A 17,010-nucleotide genomic window follows, 5' to 3' on the forward strand; every position below is an offset into this window, starting at 1 on the left:
CACCACCCTTCCCCTCTAGTGGATGCTGCAGTGGGGCACCAGGATCCCCTCCGTCCCTGAGTGCTGAGGATGTTGGCTGATGATGGCTCTTCCAAAGGAATTGCCCTCAGCTAAAGGCGACTGACTACCTGCCCCAGATCACAGCCCTCTGTAGGGATGGCTATATTAGAAGATTCGTTGATACGAGTAACTCCCACCTTATTTGGGGACCACCTCACTCTACATCTCCCCTGCTGAGGCCTCACCTGCTACTGTATGGCAATTCAATTTCTCCCTTCGCCCAAGCCTGGGCCCCTTACTAACTCACAGGTTGGTTAGTTGTAATCATAAGCACCTCTCCCAATAAATGAACTGCATACAAATCTCCATCCCAGAAACTGTTTTCCAGAGAACATTTCTCTGCAGTATATTCCCAACATAACAGCTAGAGGGCCCTGTTCAAAGTAAGATCATCACTCCTTTGTTGAGATCCCTTCAAGGGTTCTCATTTCATCAGAATCAAAACCTTGGCTTGGGTACCCCACACCCATTACCTTCTGGACCTCATCTTCTACTCCTTGGCCCTTAATCACTCCAGCTGCACTGGCTTTCTTGCTGTTCCTCCAACATGCTGGGAATGCCCCTGCCTCAGGGTCTTTGCTGGTACTCTTCTGTCTCCCTGGAACGTGCTTCGCCCAGTTGTCAGCATTGCTTCCTCCCTCACCAACTTCAAATCTTATCTTAAACGTTGCCTTGGTGAGGACTTCCCTGAACCTCCACTTAAGTCTATCCAATTCCACTCTACCCCAGAGCTCACACCCTTCGTTCCTAATGAGTTTCCTCAGTGGTTTATATCAGGATCTCACAGAGAGCACATTTACTTATTGATGTTGTTTATTATCAGTCTTCTCCCCCAGAATGCAAACTCCATGAGCGCAATGACTTTCCTTCCTGCTCTTTACACTGGTGTCCCCATAACCAAGAACAGTAGCCGGTACATAGTTGCTCCACAATCAATCTGTATTTAGTGAGCATGTGAATGAATAAATGTGAGAAAGAAAGACTATGGGTGGGCACTCAAAAGACCTGTGATCTTTAGGGAAGTCCCTTGAACAACATCTGCTTGTCTTCAAAAGAAAAATGGGAACAATTCTTATGTCATTTTTGTAAGGATTATGCAATACATTTGTGAAAGCATCATATAATAAACTGCTAAATAAAGATAGGGTGTAATTTTTATTTAACCTGAATTCTTCATCAGTGAGCTACTTAATTTTTATAATCTAGAGCTACCAGATTCCCAAAAAGTAAACATATAACATTCAGACACAGAAAACCTTGAAAGTGTCTGGTATTCAAATAAAATATAAAAATGTATTACAAAGCCATACCCCAAATGTACAAACTATGAAATACATCTTTTAAAGACTTAATGAAAAGAGCAGGATTTACACTGTAAATTTTATAATATTTGAAGACTTCTTTTGCTACCATAAAATTCTGATAAAAATTAATTCCATAAAGTATCAACTATACTTTCTTTATATAAAACATATTCTCTTTAAATGCAAAATATCATGTCTATTACTAGCAAGTAAATTGAATTACATTTCCACACACTTCTTAAAATGAGGTAAGAAAATAATCTTTTCAACTGTTTACATCTCTCACTAAAAGTGCAATGCTGTCTTGACCATTTCTTTCATATGCATACTTTCCCACCAGGTACTCAGTATTCTGCACAAAGAGCAGTAGCAATACCACTCATTTAAAATTCATATGTTGTCCCTGTTTTTTCACAATTTCAAGATCCAAATGAAAGCTATTGCTATACTGATTCACTATATATTTTTTTGCAAACATTTTAACAAATATTCCTAAACTCTAGAAGATTGTTCATAATCCTTTTAAAGCAAGGGCAGCAAACTTGTTCTGTGAAGGTCCAGATAATAACTATTATAGGTTTCTTGGGTCACTTCTCTGTTACACATTCTCCTTTAAAAAACAAAACTCTAAAATGTAAAAAAAAAAATTCTTAGCTCTGCTGTAATCTGCTAATTTTTAAGAGTGGGCTTTAAAAAACTAGAAGTCCCTAATCTCTAAATTAGACTAGTCAAGTGTTAAAATGTTAACATCTTTTTGCAGTGAAATAAATCCATGATTTTTGACTGCAAAATAGAAAGTTGATAAACAGTAAGACATGAATCCCATTCAAAGAGTGGGCTACATTTCAGGTATTCAATAAATAGTACTTCCTTATGGCTTTCATTTTGAAATGGATTATGCACATGTCCTTTAGGGAAACAATGCCAGGCCCTCTTCCAACCATGTTTTTTGACAAGGTCTGAACATGGAAAGAGGGCATTCAAGGAATCCATCTTCCTGGAAGAGAGCATGGCATACAAAGGGGGGTGGTAATTTTTCTGGGGATTGCTTTTAATAATTTCCTTGCTAATATTAATCATGGTCTTACTTTGTACCCTGATTCCCATAAGAACAGGCCATGAGAAGAAAGAGGCTCGAAAAGAGTCAATGATTGATTTTGAGGGAAATTCTGAAGGGACAACTAGTTCTCCCAAGACTATTGAATCATGCCCAGATTGTTTTAAATAAGGTGTTTATAAACCTGAGTAAGAAATTATCCCCAATTGTTCCCATAAAAGAATTCATAAATCAGTTACAATAGGTTGAATTATTGGTGGACTTTCCCACGCCTGTTCCTTATAGATACAAAGAGTCTTTCTAGAAAATGAGAAAAAACTATATAGACCCATACCCACAACCCAAAGATACCCCTGGGTAGCATATTAGATTATTAGAAAATTATGGTATCCCCCAAAAGGAGCTAATAGTCTCCAGAGGGTTCCAGATCTCCCATTGCCTTATACAGGAGCATACAATGAGGGTGGCATTATAATGGTCAATAAGGATGAAGTTCAAGTGCCTTATAATAGTCTAAATTTCATGGAAAGGCTAGCTCAAAGCAGACCTCCCTGGTGTTTATTAATTAAGGAATAAAAAGGGTTTATTGTAGCTGAATTTCATGTTTATCTCTCCTTACATGTTTGTTTTGGAGATTAAAAGGTGGTGGGATTGTCAGATATCTGTATCTCAGGTTTATTGATTTGCATAATTCCAATGAAGTTGTATAAAATAATTTCTTGACCAGAGAATAAAATCCCCTCTAATGAAATAGCCCCTGAATGTCTAAAAGTTGTTGGAGTAACAGCCCCGCCTTTACCTTGAATGGGAATATATACCAAGTAGAATTAGACAGGCAAAGAAATAAGAAAAGCTGGTTAACTATTATAAATTAAGCACGTAGAAACAGTTACCAGGGAGTTAGAGTCCATGGTACATAGAGAAATATTTTAGACAGAAAAAGTAAATAGGTAAGTTAGATATTACAAAGGCCTTATAATAAATTTCCTATAACCTCTATTCAATTTAGCGTATCCTTTTGTCCCATGACAAATTCTGAGAACTTTAATAAACAATAAGACATTCAAACTTTGTACGTACAGCTTTTTCTAATTGTCTGATTTATGGCTCTCCTGGTTAAAATAATCTTTGTTTAATATAACTGAATCTATGGGAATTTTTGTACTTTTCCTGGTTACCTTTGTATTAATTTTTTTCTGCTTTACCTAATCGCAAATGTCAATCACTGCTAAAAATGAAAGTATAAAAACCTGCTTGTACTTGCAATAAACGGAACAGAGCATCACTGTCCTCTGAGGCGTGTTGTCGTCTGTCTCCCATCGCTGACGCCTTACCCACCTTTCAGGAAACCCTGGACCTAGCTGCGGCTGGACCGCAGCAATTCTTCTTACATAGCTAATCTAAAGTTTGCAAAAACACTGCCATGCCTGTATGTGAAAGAGGTGGGTGAATGCACAGACACTGCAGCAGCAAGTGCACACACTGGAGGCCATGGTTTGATACAGAAGTGCTCTCCACAGCTAAGGAGCCAGTGCAAACCAGCTAAAAGGTACACAGAACAGTCCTAAAGAATATTCTAATTTGTCTTTATCATATGTAGTGCATTGGGGGAAACTGATTTGCATATGAAATATGTGAATACATATGAATATAGCAGCATGATTCATTCAGGCTCTTGATTCTATAAGCTGCCTTCAACTGAAAATATACAGCAGAGAATTCAGTGGGAGCTAATTTGGACTCTGATAGAGTAAAAAAGGATCTGGTTATAGCACCGTTCGATCTACTACTTGATCCTATAGCTTGGTACTGAGAATCAAAAACTGTGTGTGTTTGTTGCATGTCTTCCTTTCCTACCACAAACAGTGCTATGAATAAATTATGGCAAATAGAAGCTGTTGTGAACTTACTTAAATATATCATAAACAAGTTGAAAGTCTCTGGAATGAACAATCCCATTGTATTCTACAAAAACATTTACAAATTCTAAAGCTAAGAAAGTTGACTACTTAAGAGGAAAGCTCAGTTACTCAGTGAGACCATGACCAATTTTTGAGCTACAAAAAGTAAAAGTTTTCAGTACAAAAAGAGTATCTTGATAAATAGCAATGACACAAAAATCACATGAAACAGTAAAAAACCTATAAGCAATCTCCTGAAGGCATATTTTGGTATAGAACAGATCATTTGAGGGCTAAGAAATACCATTTGTTTTACTGACTAAATTGGGAGTGGCAGGGCTCAAACACCCGCTTTCTGCAAACAGACTGAGCACATTCACAACTCATCATGTTTTTTCTTAAATGGCCACTTTGGGTGTTGCAATATGTGGTCTGCAGCCTGAAGGACAAGGTACATAAATTCTTCTACATCAAAAGAGTAGTTGGTAAACTTTGGATGTTCCCCCAGAGTTGGGTGGTGACCCTGCAAAAACAAAGCAAAACATACATCCATAAGTCACTGAAAACATGTTTTTCTGCACAAGAAAAATTTTACTTTACTTTGGCCAAAGTAACTATTTTGATTCATGCTCTACCTCAGAGGTCAGCACATTTTATTTTGGTCAAGTCTGATAACACATTTTCAGTTGTGGACCATACAGTCTCTGACACAGTTACTCTGCCATTGACAGGCACAAGCAGCCACAGCTAATGATACATAGAGGAGCATGACTGTGTCCCAATAAACCTTAGTTATAAAAGCAGGTGGTGGGCCAGAGTGGGCCTGCTGGTATATAGTTTGCTGATCCCTCTTATGTATAATCTAATAGACTATTCTACCCCCAAATTTCATGAAGCTGTTTTTTTTTCTTTACAGCCTTGTTTACGGCATGAACATGACAAAGAACATAATGGGTTTACACAAACACAACAATTGTACATCAGCATCTTTATAATATTAAAGGAGTCATATACAAGTCCACAGGTATTATATGCAGGGCAATACCAGGTGAGTGCTCTACCCACTGAGGAGTTGTCTGTGGTTTCTCAGGGCTCAGTCAAGTATGACAAGGCTGGGTGTCCATCCTTGGGCCTGTCATCTAACAGGCAGCAGGTCTATGGGGACCCCTTGAGGCCACTCCTTGTTGGAATCTGAGTCCAAGGTATACCCATGTCCAGGTCTCATCAGTAGGCTAGTGTTGGGAACCACCCTGCTTGGTTTCAGGAGATGTAGCCTCCCACAGCTAAGGCTGAATAGAAAAAAAAGCCCTAGGGACATAAGCTGCTAAGGAGACAAAAACCTATCCCCTCTATCATATCCCCCTGCTTGGCCCAAGCAGATGACTGGTTAGCCAACAATGGGTAAGATTCCCCAAGGGAGGAACAACCTAAGACAGGCACAGTTGTGAAGGGACCATCAGGGAAGGACTTAGGGGACTTTAGAGAAGGGGTGAGGAAACTTCACCCCTAGGCTTTGTTATAGCCTGAGTCCTCATCCTATCTGTAAAAACTCTCCTGATGTTTGGCTGCCTTGCTTTCCCCGCCTGACTCAGACCTGAAATAATGCCTTTAGGGGGTGCAGCCCTGCACTGGAATGGGTGGTTTCCAGGGGTAATCAGGCCAGAGAAAGAATGCATTAAATCCTGTAAAACCTGCTTTGCTAAGAATGCTCTCAAGCTCTGCATACTAAATGTTTAGGGTCCAAGCACAAAATGAATTTATTTCCCCAGGTTTTATGGCCAATTGGCATCACTCTGTCTACCAGACCCTGACTCAAAAAGACCCTCAGATCCCAGAAATATTATTTGTAAACCATATGTCCTTTCTTTGATATGTATTCCTATACAAGCTAAACTCAAAAAAAGCCCAAGGAAAAAGGTGCTCAGGGCTCTTCTCTGAGAGATTAGCCAGCCTTTTCTCCCCAAGCAGATCTTGTCTTGGCAGTCTTATTTCATCCAAAATGCTGGGGGACACTGCAGGACAGGGTCCCCCTCAGGCTACTATAACAATGAGCATTGTTCCACAAAGCAAAAGCAAAATGTCACTGATTCGACTCCTGGTCAGGGAATATGCCTGGGTTGCAGGTTCAATCCCCAGTTGGGATGCATACAACAGACAACCAATTGATGTTTCTCTCCCTGTTTCTCTCCCTCCCTTCCATGCTCTCCACAAATAAATAAATAAAACCTGTTTTAAAAATTTAGTGTGCATATTAGTGTGGGAACATCAGAGCTGGGGACAGCTTCCTGAGATGGGTACCCAGAAGATGTTGCTGACAGGTGGGCCTTCACTATGGGGCCCCTTCCTGAGGTAAGGATGCCGTGTGGCCCTGTGGCTGGTCTGGATGGGGAGATACTTCTCCAGGAGTCCAGATGTGAGGACACACAAAACGGACTGGAAGCCCTGGGACATTAGTAGGTCAGGTGACCCACCAAGTGTGGCCTGTGTTCCAGGTAGCAGTAAAGGTGAAGTAGTTCCACAGCCACCCATCCCCCACCTCCCAGCAGCAGTGCTCCCTAGGGACCCTGTTTCAACTCCTACAGTATTGCTTTCCCCACACCCTTAGAGAGGGACCAGATCTCTCTAAGCCCTATTTGATGGGCACCTGGACCAGGGTGTCCAGCAGCTCTCCCACCCTGGGGGTGGACATGCTGCATGTCTGACTGAGAATGGAGCACCAGATAAAAAAATGTTGGTTCTTGTCCGCATCTCCGGCTTGTGCAGTTATAGTTACTTCTAGTTTAAATACTGCAGAAAAATAAGCCATCTCTGATGCACGGAGACCCACTAGAGTCTCCGTGCATCAGAGATGGACGGAGTCTGCTGTGTATGGGGAAGGGTGAAGAGCTCCTCTGCAGTGGGCTGGGGAGGCTCCGCTGACCTGGCCATTATGGGCCCCAGGGCCTTGGAGGACACTGCCTGGGGCTGGGGAGCCCAGCCGCTGGGAAACTGGTGGCAGAATTCCCACTAAGGCATCTTTGGGTCACAGCAACAATCCTTCAGTAAAGCATGCCACCAGCACCCCACATTCATGGCACCTGGGGCCCTGGGGCACCCTGGATGGCCTCAGACCCTGCAGCACTACTCTTGGCCCATGAAGGCCACTAAGCAGGTATAGGCAGAACTGATTCCAGGTCCCTGGGCTGTCCCCAGGGCCGAGGAGCCTCAGGTGGGCACTAATACAGGGCCCAGTCTGGGGATTCTGGCTTTACTGGGACAGCAGTAGGTGTGGTAGCCACTCCTCTGGGCCAAGCACTACTAACTCAATTGGGAGGAGGCCACGCCGGCCCCACAGGACACAGCTAGCTGAAACCCCTTTGAACAGAATCTCCAAGATGACGTGGTCCTGGTTCCAGCCAGTGCTGCCAGGACTGCACAGATGTCGCTGGTCTCGGGGAAGACCTCCTTACTAGGGAGGGTGACCCTCTCACCCAGGTGCAGCCTTGCTCTCACTCAAGCACCACCACTCACAGCTGGTAGCAGTATGCCTCCTCCAACAGCAGGCTGACAGCCTTGAAGTTACCACGAGCAGCAGTTTTCAGTCTGAAGAGAGCTCAGGAGATAGCAGAAAATCTCCCCATTTTGGTCAATGAAACAGTGTTGCTTAAACTGTCCTGAATGCTGGGCTCAGTGCCAGTAAAGAGGTGGCTCATTCTGGAGTCAGGGCACGTGGTGAGCAAGACCAGGGTGCTGCTGGGCCTCAGGCTGTCCATGTGCACAGGTTCCTTGGACTTGGTGAGCAGGGCTGGCAGTGGGATCCCTCCCGGCAGCCAGGGGAGACACAGGTGACCAGGTGGAAGACAATGGCAGCAAGCTTCTTCCTTCCTCAGTAAGGCACTGCCTTGGGCTTAAAGCAAGGACTCATAGGCTACTCCTTGCAGTGAGGCATCTAGGCTTCCATCACTGTCTGCTGCTGGGATTATCATTGGAGCCCCAGGCTTTACACTTGGACCAGAACTTCCTGTGCTCCCTGCGACCAACCCACCAGTGTTGGACAATGACCCTTTCCCAAGACCACTCGGAGAGAAAGCAGAGCAGATCAGGCTCAGGTACACCCCTGCATCCCCCAACCCCCACCTCTGCTTGCTTCTGCACTGTCTGGTCACTCTGGTCTCCTCCTGGAGTTACTTTCTGGCCCCAAACACCCCTCTACCCCTCAAGAGATTAATTTCCCCCTTCTTCCAATTTGCAAATATGAGCGGTAACAATTCACTATTCCACAAAACAATTTATTCTTGGATTGAAGTTTAATAACAGTTTTTCATAACTAGACACTTAAAACTTACTAAAAGCAAAACCAAGGTGAGTTTGCCATTTAAGTTTACCTTATCTTGAGGAAAGACTTTGTTCTGTCTTTGCCAAGTGATATAATGTATGCCTCTGAGCCTGGCCAGGTCCAGGTAGCAACGCTCATCTCCACAGTTGTACCTAAGGGACCAAAGGCATCCACATGTGAGACTGAAGTTTTTGCCCAATCCACCTTCCAAATAGGTTCTTGCAGAAGATTGTGTTAAACAGTAAACAAGACTGAGGGAGATTATAGGGTGAGGCAAAAGTGGTTTTACAGCTGTATGTGAAATAGTTTATTCTTATATTATTATTTTAATTATTGTATTATTTTTCAAACAAATATCAATAAACCTTCTTTTGCAAAACCCTGTGTTTTTATATTCTCATAACTAGATTACCTTAACTTTATGAAACAGTATACAATGGAGACTGACCTTTATCAATAGGGCTGACTATGAATTTCATATTTTGTCATAATACCTGTCTTTGCACTGTGGACTTGGGGTAGGTAACACTTCCAAAGGTCAGAGAGCTAGTGAATCAGAAACTAAACCCAGACCCGCTGAATTCCAAGGTCTAGGCTTTCTCAATTACATTTCTTTACTTCCTCCTTCCTTTCTTCTCTCTCTCCCTCTCTACCTCTAAGAGAAATAAAGACGAGATAGAATTCACAATTATCTGGCTATTTCTCTAACATGTATATTTTAAAATATTTTTGCATGGTGTGGAAGTTCATGACAATGTTTTTCTACAAAAGTTGCCAATTTAAATACTGAGTCAAGTCATTTTTAAAATGGAACCATAACATCAAGATGTTTGGACGCAAAGCGGGGAAACCTGGTAACAAGCGGTGTGTCAGAACTAAAGAGGAAGCACAGTGTAGAATTATTAAGGGTGAGAAGGCCACATCTCTATAACCAACCACTGAGGTAGAGGAGCCTTCAGAACAATCACTTGCACCCTGACACCTCAGTTCCCATGTGTGAATCAGTGAATACTAGGTGAAGTGGTCAGCTTGTTTTGGAGCTCTGTTCTTCATGAGACACACATGTTCTCAAACTCTACTTTTTAAAAATTGTGATAGAAAATATAAAATGTATCATTGTATGTTGGGAACCGCCCTGACTGGTATCAGAAGCTGAAACCCCCGCCTAGGCTAAGGCTAAGGGAACGCCCTTGGAACTGTAAGCCAGCAAGGAGACAAAAGCTTATCTCCCTGGCAGGAATGCTGCTTCTACTGCTTTATTCATAACTGAACCCCAAAAAGCTTGGTCGGTTAGCCAAAGATGGGTAAGATTCCCCAAGGGGGAACGACCTAAGACAGGCACGATCACTTTGGGAGGCCCCCCAAAAGAAGGACTTGGGGGGGCTGCAGCAAAAGGGGTGATGGACCCTCGCTCCTTGGCTTTGACATAGCCTGAGATTTCATTGTCTTGGAGAAAAACTCCTTATCTCTCGGTTGCCTTAGTTCCCTTGCTCCACCTAAGCCTGAAACAATGACAGGGTGGTGCAGCTCTGTGCTGAAAAGGGCAGATTCCCCAGGTGATCAGGCCTAAGAAAGAATATGTAAATTACTGTGAAACCTTCTTTGTTTAGAATGCTCTCAGTTGAATGAGAGGGGTCCAAGGAGGAAGTTAGTATGTTCCTCAAAGTCTTACAGCCCTTTGACCCCAACTCAAAATAGACCCTCAGAGTTCCTTGTTTTCTATAGTTCCTTACTTCCCCCTAATGAGTACTGTACTTTACCTGAATTATTATGCAAAATGAGCCCAATAAAAGCAGGTATTGACTGTAAATCGGCGCGCTCCCCACTAGGGGGGGTGGCCATTTCGTCCCTACTTCCCCACAGAAACTGGTCTGTCTCTGTGCATGTTTTTTTCTCACGTGTTTTTCAGCGAGCCATCCACAGCGTTCCGTGGTCACTGCTGGATGGGGACCCACGCAACAATTGTAACCATTTCTAGTATAGAGTTCAGTAGTGGTAAGTATATTTATATTGATGTGTAACCCAATCTCTATAACTTTTCATCTTGAAAATTTACACTCTGTCCCCATTAAACACTAACCCCTCCTCTGCCCCCAGTTCCTGGCAACCACCATTCCGCTTTCTGTCTCTGTGAATATGACCATTCTAGGAACTTTCTATGAGTGAAACCATATAGTATTTGTCCTTTTGTGACTGGCTTATTTCACGTCACATAATGCCCTCATTGTCCAGCCATGTAGTTCCATGTGATGGAATTTCCTTCCTTATCAAGGCTGAATAGTATTCTATTGTGTGTATAGACCACATTTTGTTTACCTACTCATCCCTTGACAGACATTTGGGTTGCTTCCACATCTTGACTGCTGTGAACATGGGTGTGCAACACACAGCTTCTCTTTTAACACAGTAATTACAGAGAGTGTGGGAGATGCTTGGGTTAAGAGGCACACAGGAAGGAACCCCAAGTAAGAAATCACCGAGTCACATCTTCTGCTAAGATAGAGGAGGAAGGGGCAGGTTTCCTTGCTTTGTGAAATGGCAGACTTCATATTTTTAGCTTTAGTTCTTTTTTTTTCTTTCCAGATGTCTATATGATGTAACTTCCCTAGAATGATTAAATATTGAGTCTTTTGATTCTCTTAGTAAAAGACTCAGCATGCATGGAAAGACCATTATGAGGTAGCTGACTCAATGTAAAACTGCCCCCAAACACTTACAGCTCAAATACTGCAGCCCAGTCTGGCAGGAAAAGTAAATGGGTAAGACCAGCTCCGTGCATTCCAATAAATATATCTGTGTTGTGGGTGATCCTTAGCTGATCCAAAAACCCAAGTTCCCTGTGTACATACAAAACAACAAAAGACAGAAAAAAAGGAGAAAGCACTAAGTTGAGTTGAGCTCATGACTCATAGTTAAAACATTTATATGAGTGTCTTTCCCAACTGAATCACATTCACCATATGTTTTTTTGCCATTTCAAGCCTACTCCAGTATTTAATAACTTAATACTCAATAATTTAACATTTTTCTAAAGTAAACTCTTTTTTAAAAACCTAAGTGTATTTAATTTAGAAGGAAACTTTTATAGCCATCTTAGATGGAAAACCATTAACATATGACAAACAAAACTATACAAATTGATATAATCAAACTAAAAAGTATTATTCAAATCTAAGTAAATACTATTTCAAGGTAAAGCTCTAAGCCTGATGCCTGCTTTCTCTTTATGAAAAAGTGAAACTAGCAAGGGTTGAAAAGATGTTATGGTATACTTGCACTAAACGAGAAACTACTTAAGATGATAAAGTGGTTTTTTAAAATAGGAAATTAATTCCTCCTTGTGTGAATTGACTTATATTCAATGTCATCTGAATAACTTAAATTATCTCGATACAACCAAGCAGTTTCTTGCCTTTGCAACAGACTAATCCACAATTTTATGCATGCTAAGACTGTAAAAGTGCTCTTTGAATTCAAGACACTAAAAGATGTGAAAATCTGAACTAAAATTGATGCCAAAAAGTTCACCAAAGTGAGTCTGGGAAGAAATGCTGGAATGAGGATAACACAAACATAATGGGATTAGACCTCCCAGTCCCACTTACCCAAACTAGAGAAAAATAAATAATCAAGATTATTTTTAACTTAAGAAGGGAAAGTAAATTTCTTCTTAATCAGTTCCTTCTCTTTAAAGATCTGCCTCTCAAAATACAACAAAAATCCCGCACCCACACAAAGAAAGGAAGACAATGATACCATGTGTCTCACATGAGGTACACATGCATCAGTTTCCCTAGGAGTGCCACTGATGCAAGGGAAAGATAGGACACCATCCAGGTGAATATAGGCAGAGAATCGCCAGTTATGGAAAATGTCTATGGCTCAGGCATCACCAATATCCATGTGATTACATTACTAACATGATCCTCAAATTGGGAAGGTCTGAATTTATTATCATTTTCCTTCATCTGAGAAACCCAGTCAATAGCAAAGCCTCAGGGGCACATCTCCGCTCCTCCATTCTGTTAGCCCAATGCCTGGCCACTTCTTGCATGCTATATTTCTTCATGTGACAATGAGGGTGGTCGCCAGGGCACAGTAAAATTCATAAAACAAGAATAACTTTGCCAACCTCACAGGACTGTTGGAAGAGTGAGATAAGATAAAGCAAAGCATAATAATAAGTCTCAATATAGGGTCGCTGTTCTTTATAACTTGTAGGAGACCATTCTGCATGGCATGGGTCCAGCTCCCATCAGGAGATGCACAGGACCCATGAAACGGATAGGTTCTCCTGTGGGGAATCAGGCCTGCAATGTACCTAGGCCACTGAGTCTTGCTTTTTGCTAAAACTCCCTCACCCTGAATTGATAACATTTACTGCAAAGCAACTTCCTAAAAACCATGCTAAACCTTCCAAGGATGAGTGTAACTGGTACAACTACTTTTGCCTTTTCATTTGCAAATATCCCTCTTTTGTGATGTGATTACCAGCATCCTCTCCTTTGTTTTCTGTATAAGGTAACCACTAAAGTGAGCCTATGCATATTTAATGAGGACCTTCTTGTAATGTGCCCAGTAAGACAATAAAAGCTCATTGGAGTGAGGGCCAAGGCTTTTGCTCCCCTTGAGAGAAAAGCCATGCTGTCCCTTTTCCTCCACAGAACTCGGTAGTCCATGTGAATTTGTCTCATATTTCATCCATAATGACGAGGAACCCACGAGGCGGGGTCCGCATCAATTATTGTTACTTATTTTTATTTAGTGTCTAGAGTCCTCAAGACAAGAGCCATACTAGCCACATGACTGCATTCCTACTTCAAAGCCTATGACCAGCTCATGGCAGGACCCCAATAAAGATTTGTGTGAAAGAATGAATGTGTGATGAGTGAGATGCAACACTGATAAGTTTAAACCTGTCTACATTAGATACCCTTATGCTGGTAAATGTACACTTGTTCTTTTTTAACACAGAAACTGTTCATAAAATTCAGTTTGGAAAACAAGATGATGATTGTGGGTGGATGAGGGTGGGAGACAAAGCTTTCACCTTTCCTTTGGACCTTTCTATGTAGCTTTGACTTTCCATTCAGGTACACACACTGCTTTTGTGGCATTACTGTTTTTATATCAACAGAGGTTAGCTAGACAGTGACAGGCCTATTCTGTCTTGTGAAGCTTTTTAATTGTATTGTTACATTACAACGGGGTGGGGGGTGGGGGGCTTGGACAATATACTATTACCAAAAGGAACGCCCCAGGTTTGTTATGTCTGCTGCCAGAGGAAAGACATCTCTCAATGCCAAAGATTTGTGAAAAGGAAATGTTTATTTAATGCTATACAAACTTAAAGTAGTCACCTAATGTCTTCATCAAAATCCCAAAGTCCCTTAAAACACCCACAAACACACACAGTCCTTCCTTCCCCCCTTTGGCCAGTCTGGGGTACCGTATCTCAGGAAAAGAAATGGAAGTCCATGGCTAAGGCAGCCCCCGGTTCTTCCCAGTAATCTGTCTCGGCTGGTAGGCCTCCCTCGGTTCCCAGTACCATCAGCTGTGTCACCGGGATCTCTGCTAAAGCCGGGTGGTGGTTCCCCCTTCTAAAGCTGTGGGGGTCTCCACTCTGGCAAAGCCGAGTGGCTCTCTCTCTCTCACAGGGCTGCAGGGGTCCCCACTCTGCTAAAGACCGAGTGGTTCTCTCTCCTAGGGTCATAGGAGTTCCCATTCTGGCAAAGCCATGTGGTTCTCCCTGCACAATGGCTGCCTCGTCTGGGTTTTAAATCCCCCCACCAATACTCCTCTGCAGCCCCATTTCCGATGCCTCTCACCATTGGCTACACTTGCCAGCACTCCCATATCCTTCCAGCTTCACTGGGCTGCCATCGTGGGTCTGGGCATGCGTGGCCCCGTGTCATGGAGCCAATCCTTTCTAAGCTCCCATGCAGGTGCTGTAACTTGAGGGACCTGCCTGCCCCCCAGTTACGTCTTGGTGGGGAAGTTATTTCCATCCCCCACTGGCTCAGAGCATGGCCACAGCTATTTAACACCAGTTAAAGGTTATAAATATGTTAAATGACCACACCAGAGGTTAGCTGCAAAGCTGTTGCTATGCAAAACAGCTCTCAATGGCCCTGCTCCATGTGTCCCTTCCCCCAACCCACACCTGTGCGGGGAGGGGTGAGGACATCCCAATATTTCCTGGACACCCTGAGTTCTGGACCCCATTCCAAATCCCTATTTGGGGACCCCCTCTTGGCTGCACCCTGTTACAGTATCAGAATTTTAATAGCAGTGTAAATGTTTTATAAGATTTCTAAAACTTTCATATTGTTCTATGACCCTCAAATTATTCACAACATAACTAATTTTAGGTCAAAAGTTGAAACCCAGGAGTTAATAGGGCAAATTTATAGGTCTACAACTTTTTTAAAAATTCAGAATTAGTTGCCAATGTAAAAATCCAGACATTTCAAATGAAAATACGATTCATCATTCCTCTTGAAAAATGAGATGGTAAACAACATCAGGCCCCCAACAGCCAAAGAGCAACCATGCCTGTGCCCTGACCTGCCCACTTCATTCACTGCTGGTGTCTGCTTGTCCCTTCCAGGTCTAAAACGCCAACAACTCCAGTTTGAAAAATCCTTTCTATCTTCCATTAATTCATCCAGAAAAAAAGGTGACAGCTTCTGCCCGAGGGTGCACGATTACTTACTTATACTTGTAATCGACAATCTGGACTTCAAATGTAGATACCGTTTTCAGTGCGTTTACAAGCTGGGAAAATAACAGGAACATTTAAAATTTCTTTTCCTTCTCTATAGTTTTATTTTTCTTTGAGTCCTCACATTTCTTATTTCTCATACAAAATATTTTCCACGTATTAAATATCCTTCAGGTCTATTGCTCTACTAACCCTTAACTGAGTTCAAATGTTGGCTCCACCCCTGGGACACACTGCCTCCCAAAAATTATGCTGCACTGGGATGTCATGAGGCTAAAAGGAGAAAGTTCAGGGGAGCAAAGTGCTCTGGACAGAGGTTCACTAAATGTTAACTGTTATTATTACCATTTGCTACTTATTCCCTCAAGTTTCAACATGTAATTTCCTGGGCACTTTGTTCCAGACATGATGTTAAGAATTTTTTTCTATCCATTATCTCATTTCAAATAAACCATTAGCACCTTGGGCCTCATCCTCTAAAAATACTAAATTCTTAGCAGGAAAACATTTTCAATATTTCTATACAGAAAAACAATTATTCTTTTAGCATATATAAAGTAAAAAAGCAAATTAATCTATTATTAAAATCATAGCCATGGCTCTCGAATCCTTCAGAATTTAGGCCACCTTAACCCAACACTGTGGCTCCTGCTCTTCAGAAACATATGCGCCATGTCCCGCACCTGTGTCCTGCATCTGTGGCACACAGAATGCACAACATTGATGGCTACAAAAGCATCACTGATTGTGCACTTAAATTATGCTGGCATTTTTTAAGGATTAGGTCACTTAATCTTCATAAAAGTCCTACCAAGGAAATATTACTATTATGTGCACTTCATAAGTGATACACCAGAAGCTTCGAGAAGTTAAGTAATTTTCCCAGGATTGTAACTGCAAAGCCCCTACAGATCCTTTCCTAACAAGGCCCAGAACCAAAGTTTCAACTTTGGAATGCCACTATGACTAACACTGTGAATCCTTAACTGACCCCATGGAACCATTCGAAGGATCAGATGTGACTGGTACCTGAAGACTGGGACCTTTCAGAAGTTAAGGCCCATCTTCCAAGAAGATCCAGTGCTGAAACCCCTTAAAATCCCACCCCAAACCCGGAGCCTTCCCTCCCATCTCTTTGCCTTTCTTTTTCTCCAAAGTAGATGTCACAGTACTGGCTCCTGTGTATGTCAGGCAGCATCCCTGGCTCGGTGACAATTTGGCCACCAGAAAGCAAGAGGCCTTGTGACAACTGCCGAAGGCCCTGAAAGTGACCAGAACAGCCACTTACAGGCTTTGTCAGCTGATGGCAAGCTCCAGCCCCAATGGCCTACTTTCTACTTTCACTTTTGGGTAAAGAAATAGTGGCTGAGTCACCTCTTTGTCTAAAGCCTCATGGACTGTGGAGTAGAGCCTCACCCTGGGAAGCTGTGTCAGGCACAGTCCCAGGTCTTGGATGTCTGACTGGAAGAGTTCTTAATCTACTGCCCTGTTCTGTTTCACAAAGTTTGTGGAGATTTAAGGCTGTGTATGCTGCCCTCTTCAGCCCTCCCTGAGGGAGGTGACCGCAGCAATTATTGGCATCCAGTCCTGGCCCTGAGCTACTATGTGGTGATCACTGAAGCTCAGCCACAGGGTCCCCGCTGTAGAGT

General features: G+C 42.5%; 1 protein-coding gene across 9 annotated transcripts in view; it reads right to left on the reverse strand.

The window, feature by feature from the left end:
• Positions 1 to 3,665: 3,665 nt before the first annotated feature.
• The window catches only part of EOGT (EGF domain specific O-linked N-acetylglucosamine transferase), a 56,587-nt gene continuing 43,242 nt past the window's right edge, over positions 3,666 to 17,010 (reverse strand). For 8 of the 9 annotated variants that reach the window (XM_045832445.1, XM_045832443.1, XM_045832444.1 and 5 more), the window contains 4 exons: positions 15,353 to 15,414; positions 11,355 to 11,474; positions 8,687 to 8,789; positions 3,666 to 4,845 (listed from right to left, as the gene is read on the reverse strand). In XM_045832445.1, coding sequence (XP_045688401.1) covers positions 4,699 to 4,845; positions 8,687 to 8,789; positions 11,355 to 11,474; positions 15,353 to 15,414 — 432 coding nt within the window. In that variant the 3' untranslated portion in view covers positions 3,666 to 4,698. The remainder of the gene's footprint in view (positions 4,846 to 8,686; positions 8,790 to 11,354; positions 11,475 to 15,352; positions 15,415 to 17,010) is intronic. The other variant, XR_006784931.1, reaches the window with a different exon arrangement.

Source organism: Phyllostomus hastatus, unplaced genomic scaffold, assembly GCF_019186645.2.
Source record: "Phyllostomus hastatus isolate PE091 unplaced genomic scaffold, TTU_PhHast_1.1 phas_contig_16, whole genome shotgun sequence".
NCBI classification, from domain to species: domain Eukaryota; kingdom Metazoa; phylum Chordata; class Mammalia; order Chiroptera; family Phyllostomidae; genus Phyllostomus; species Phyllostomus hastatus.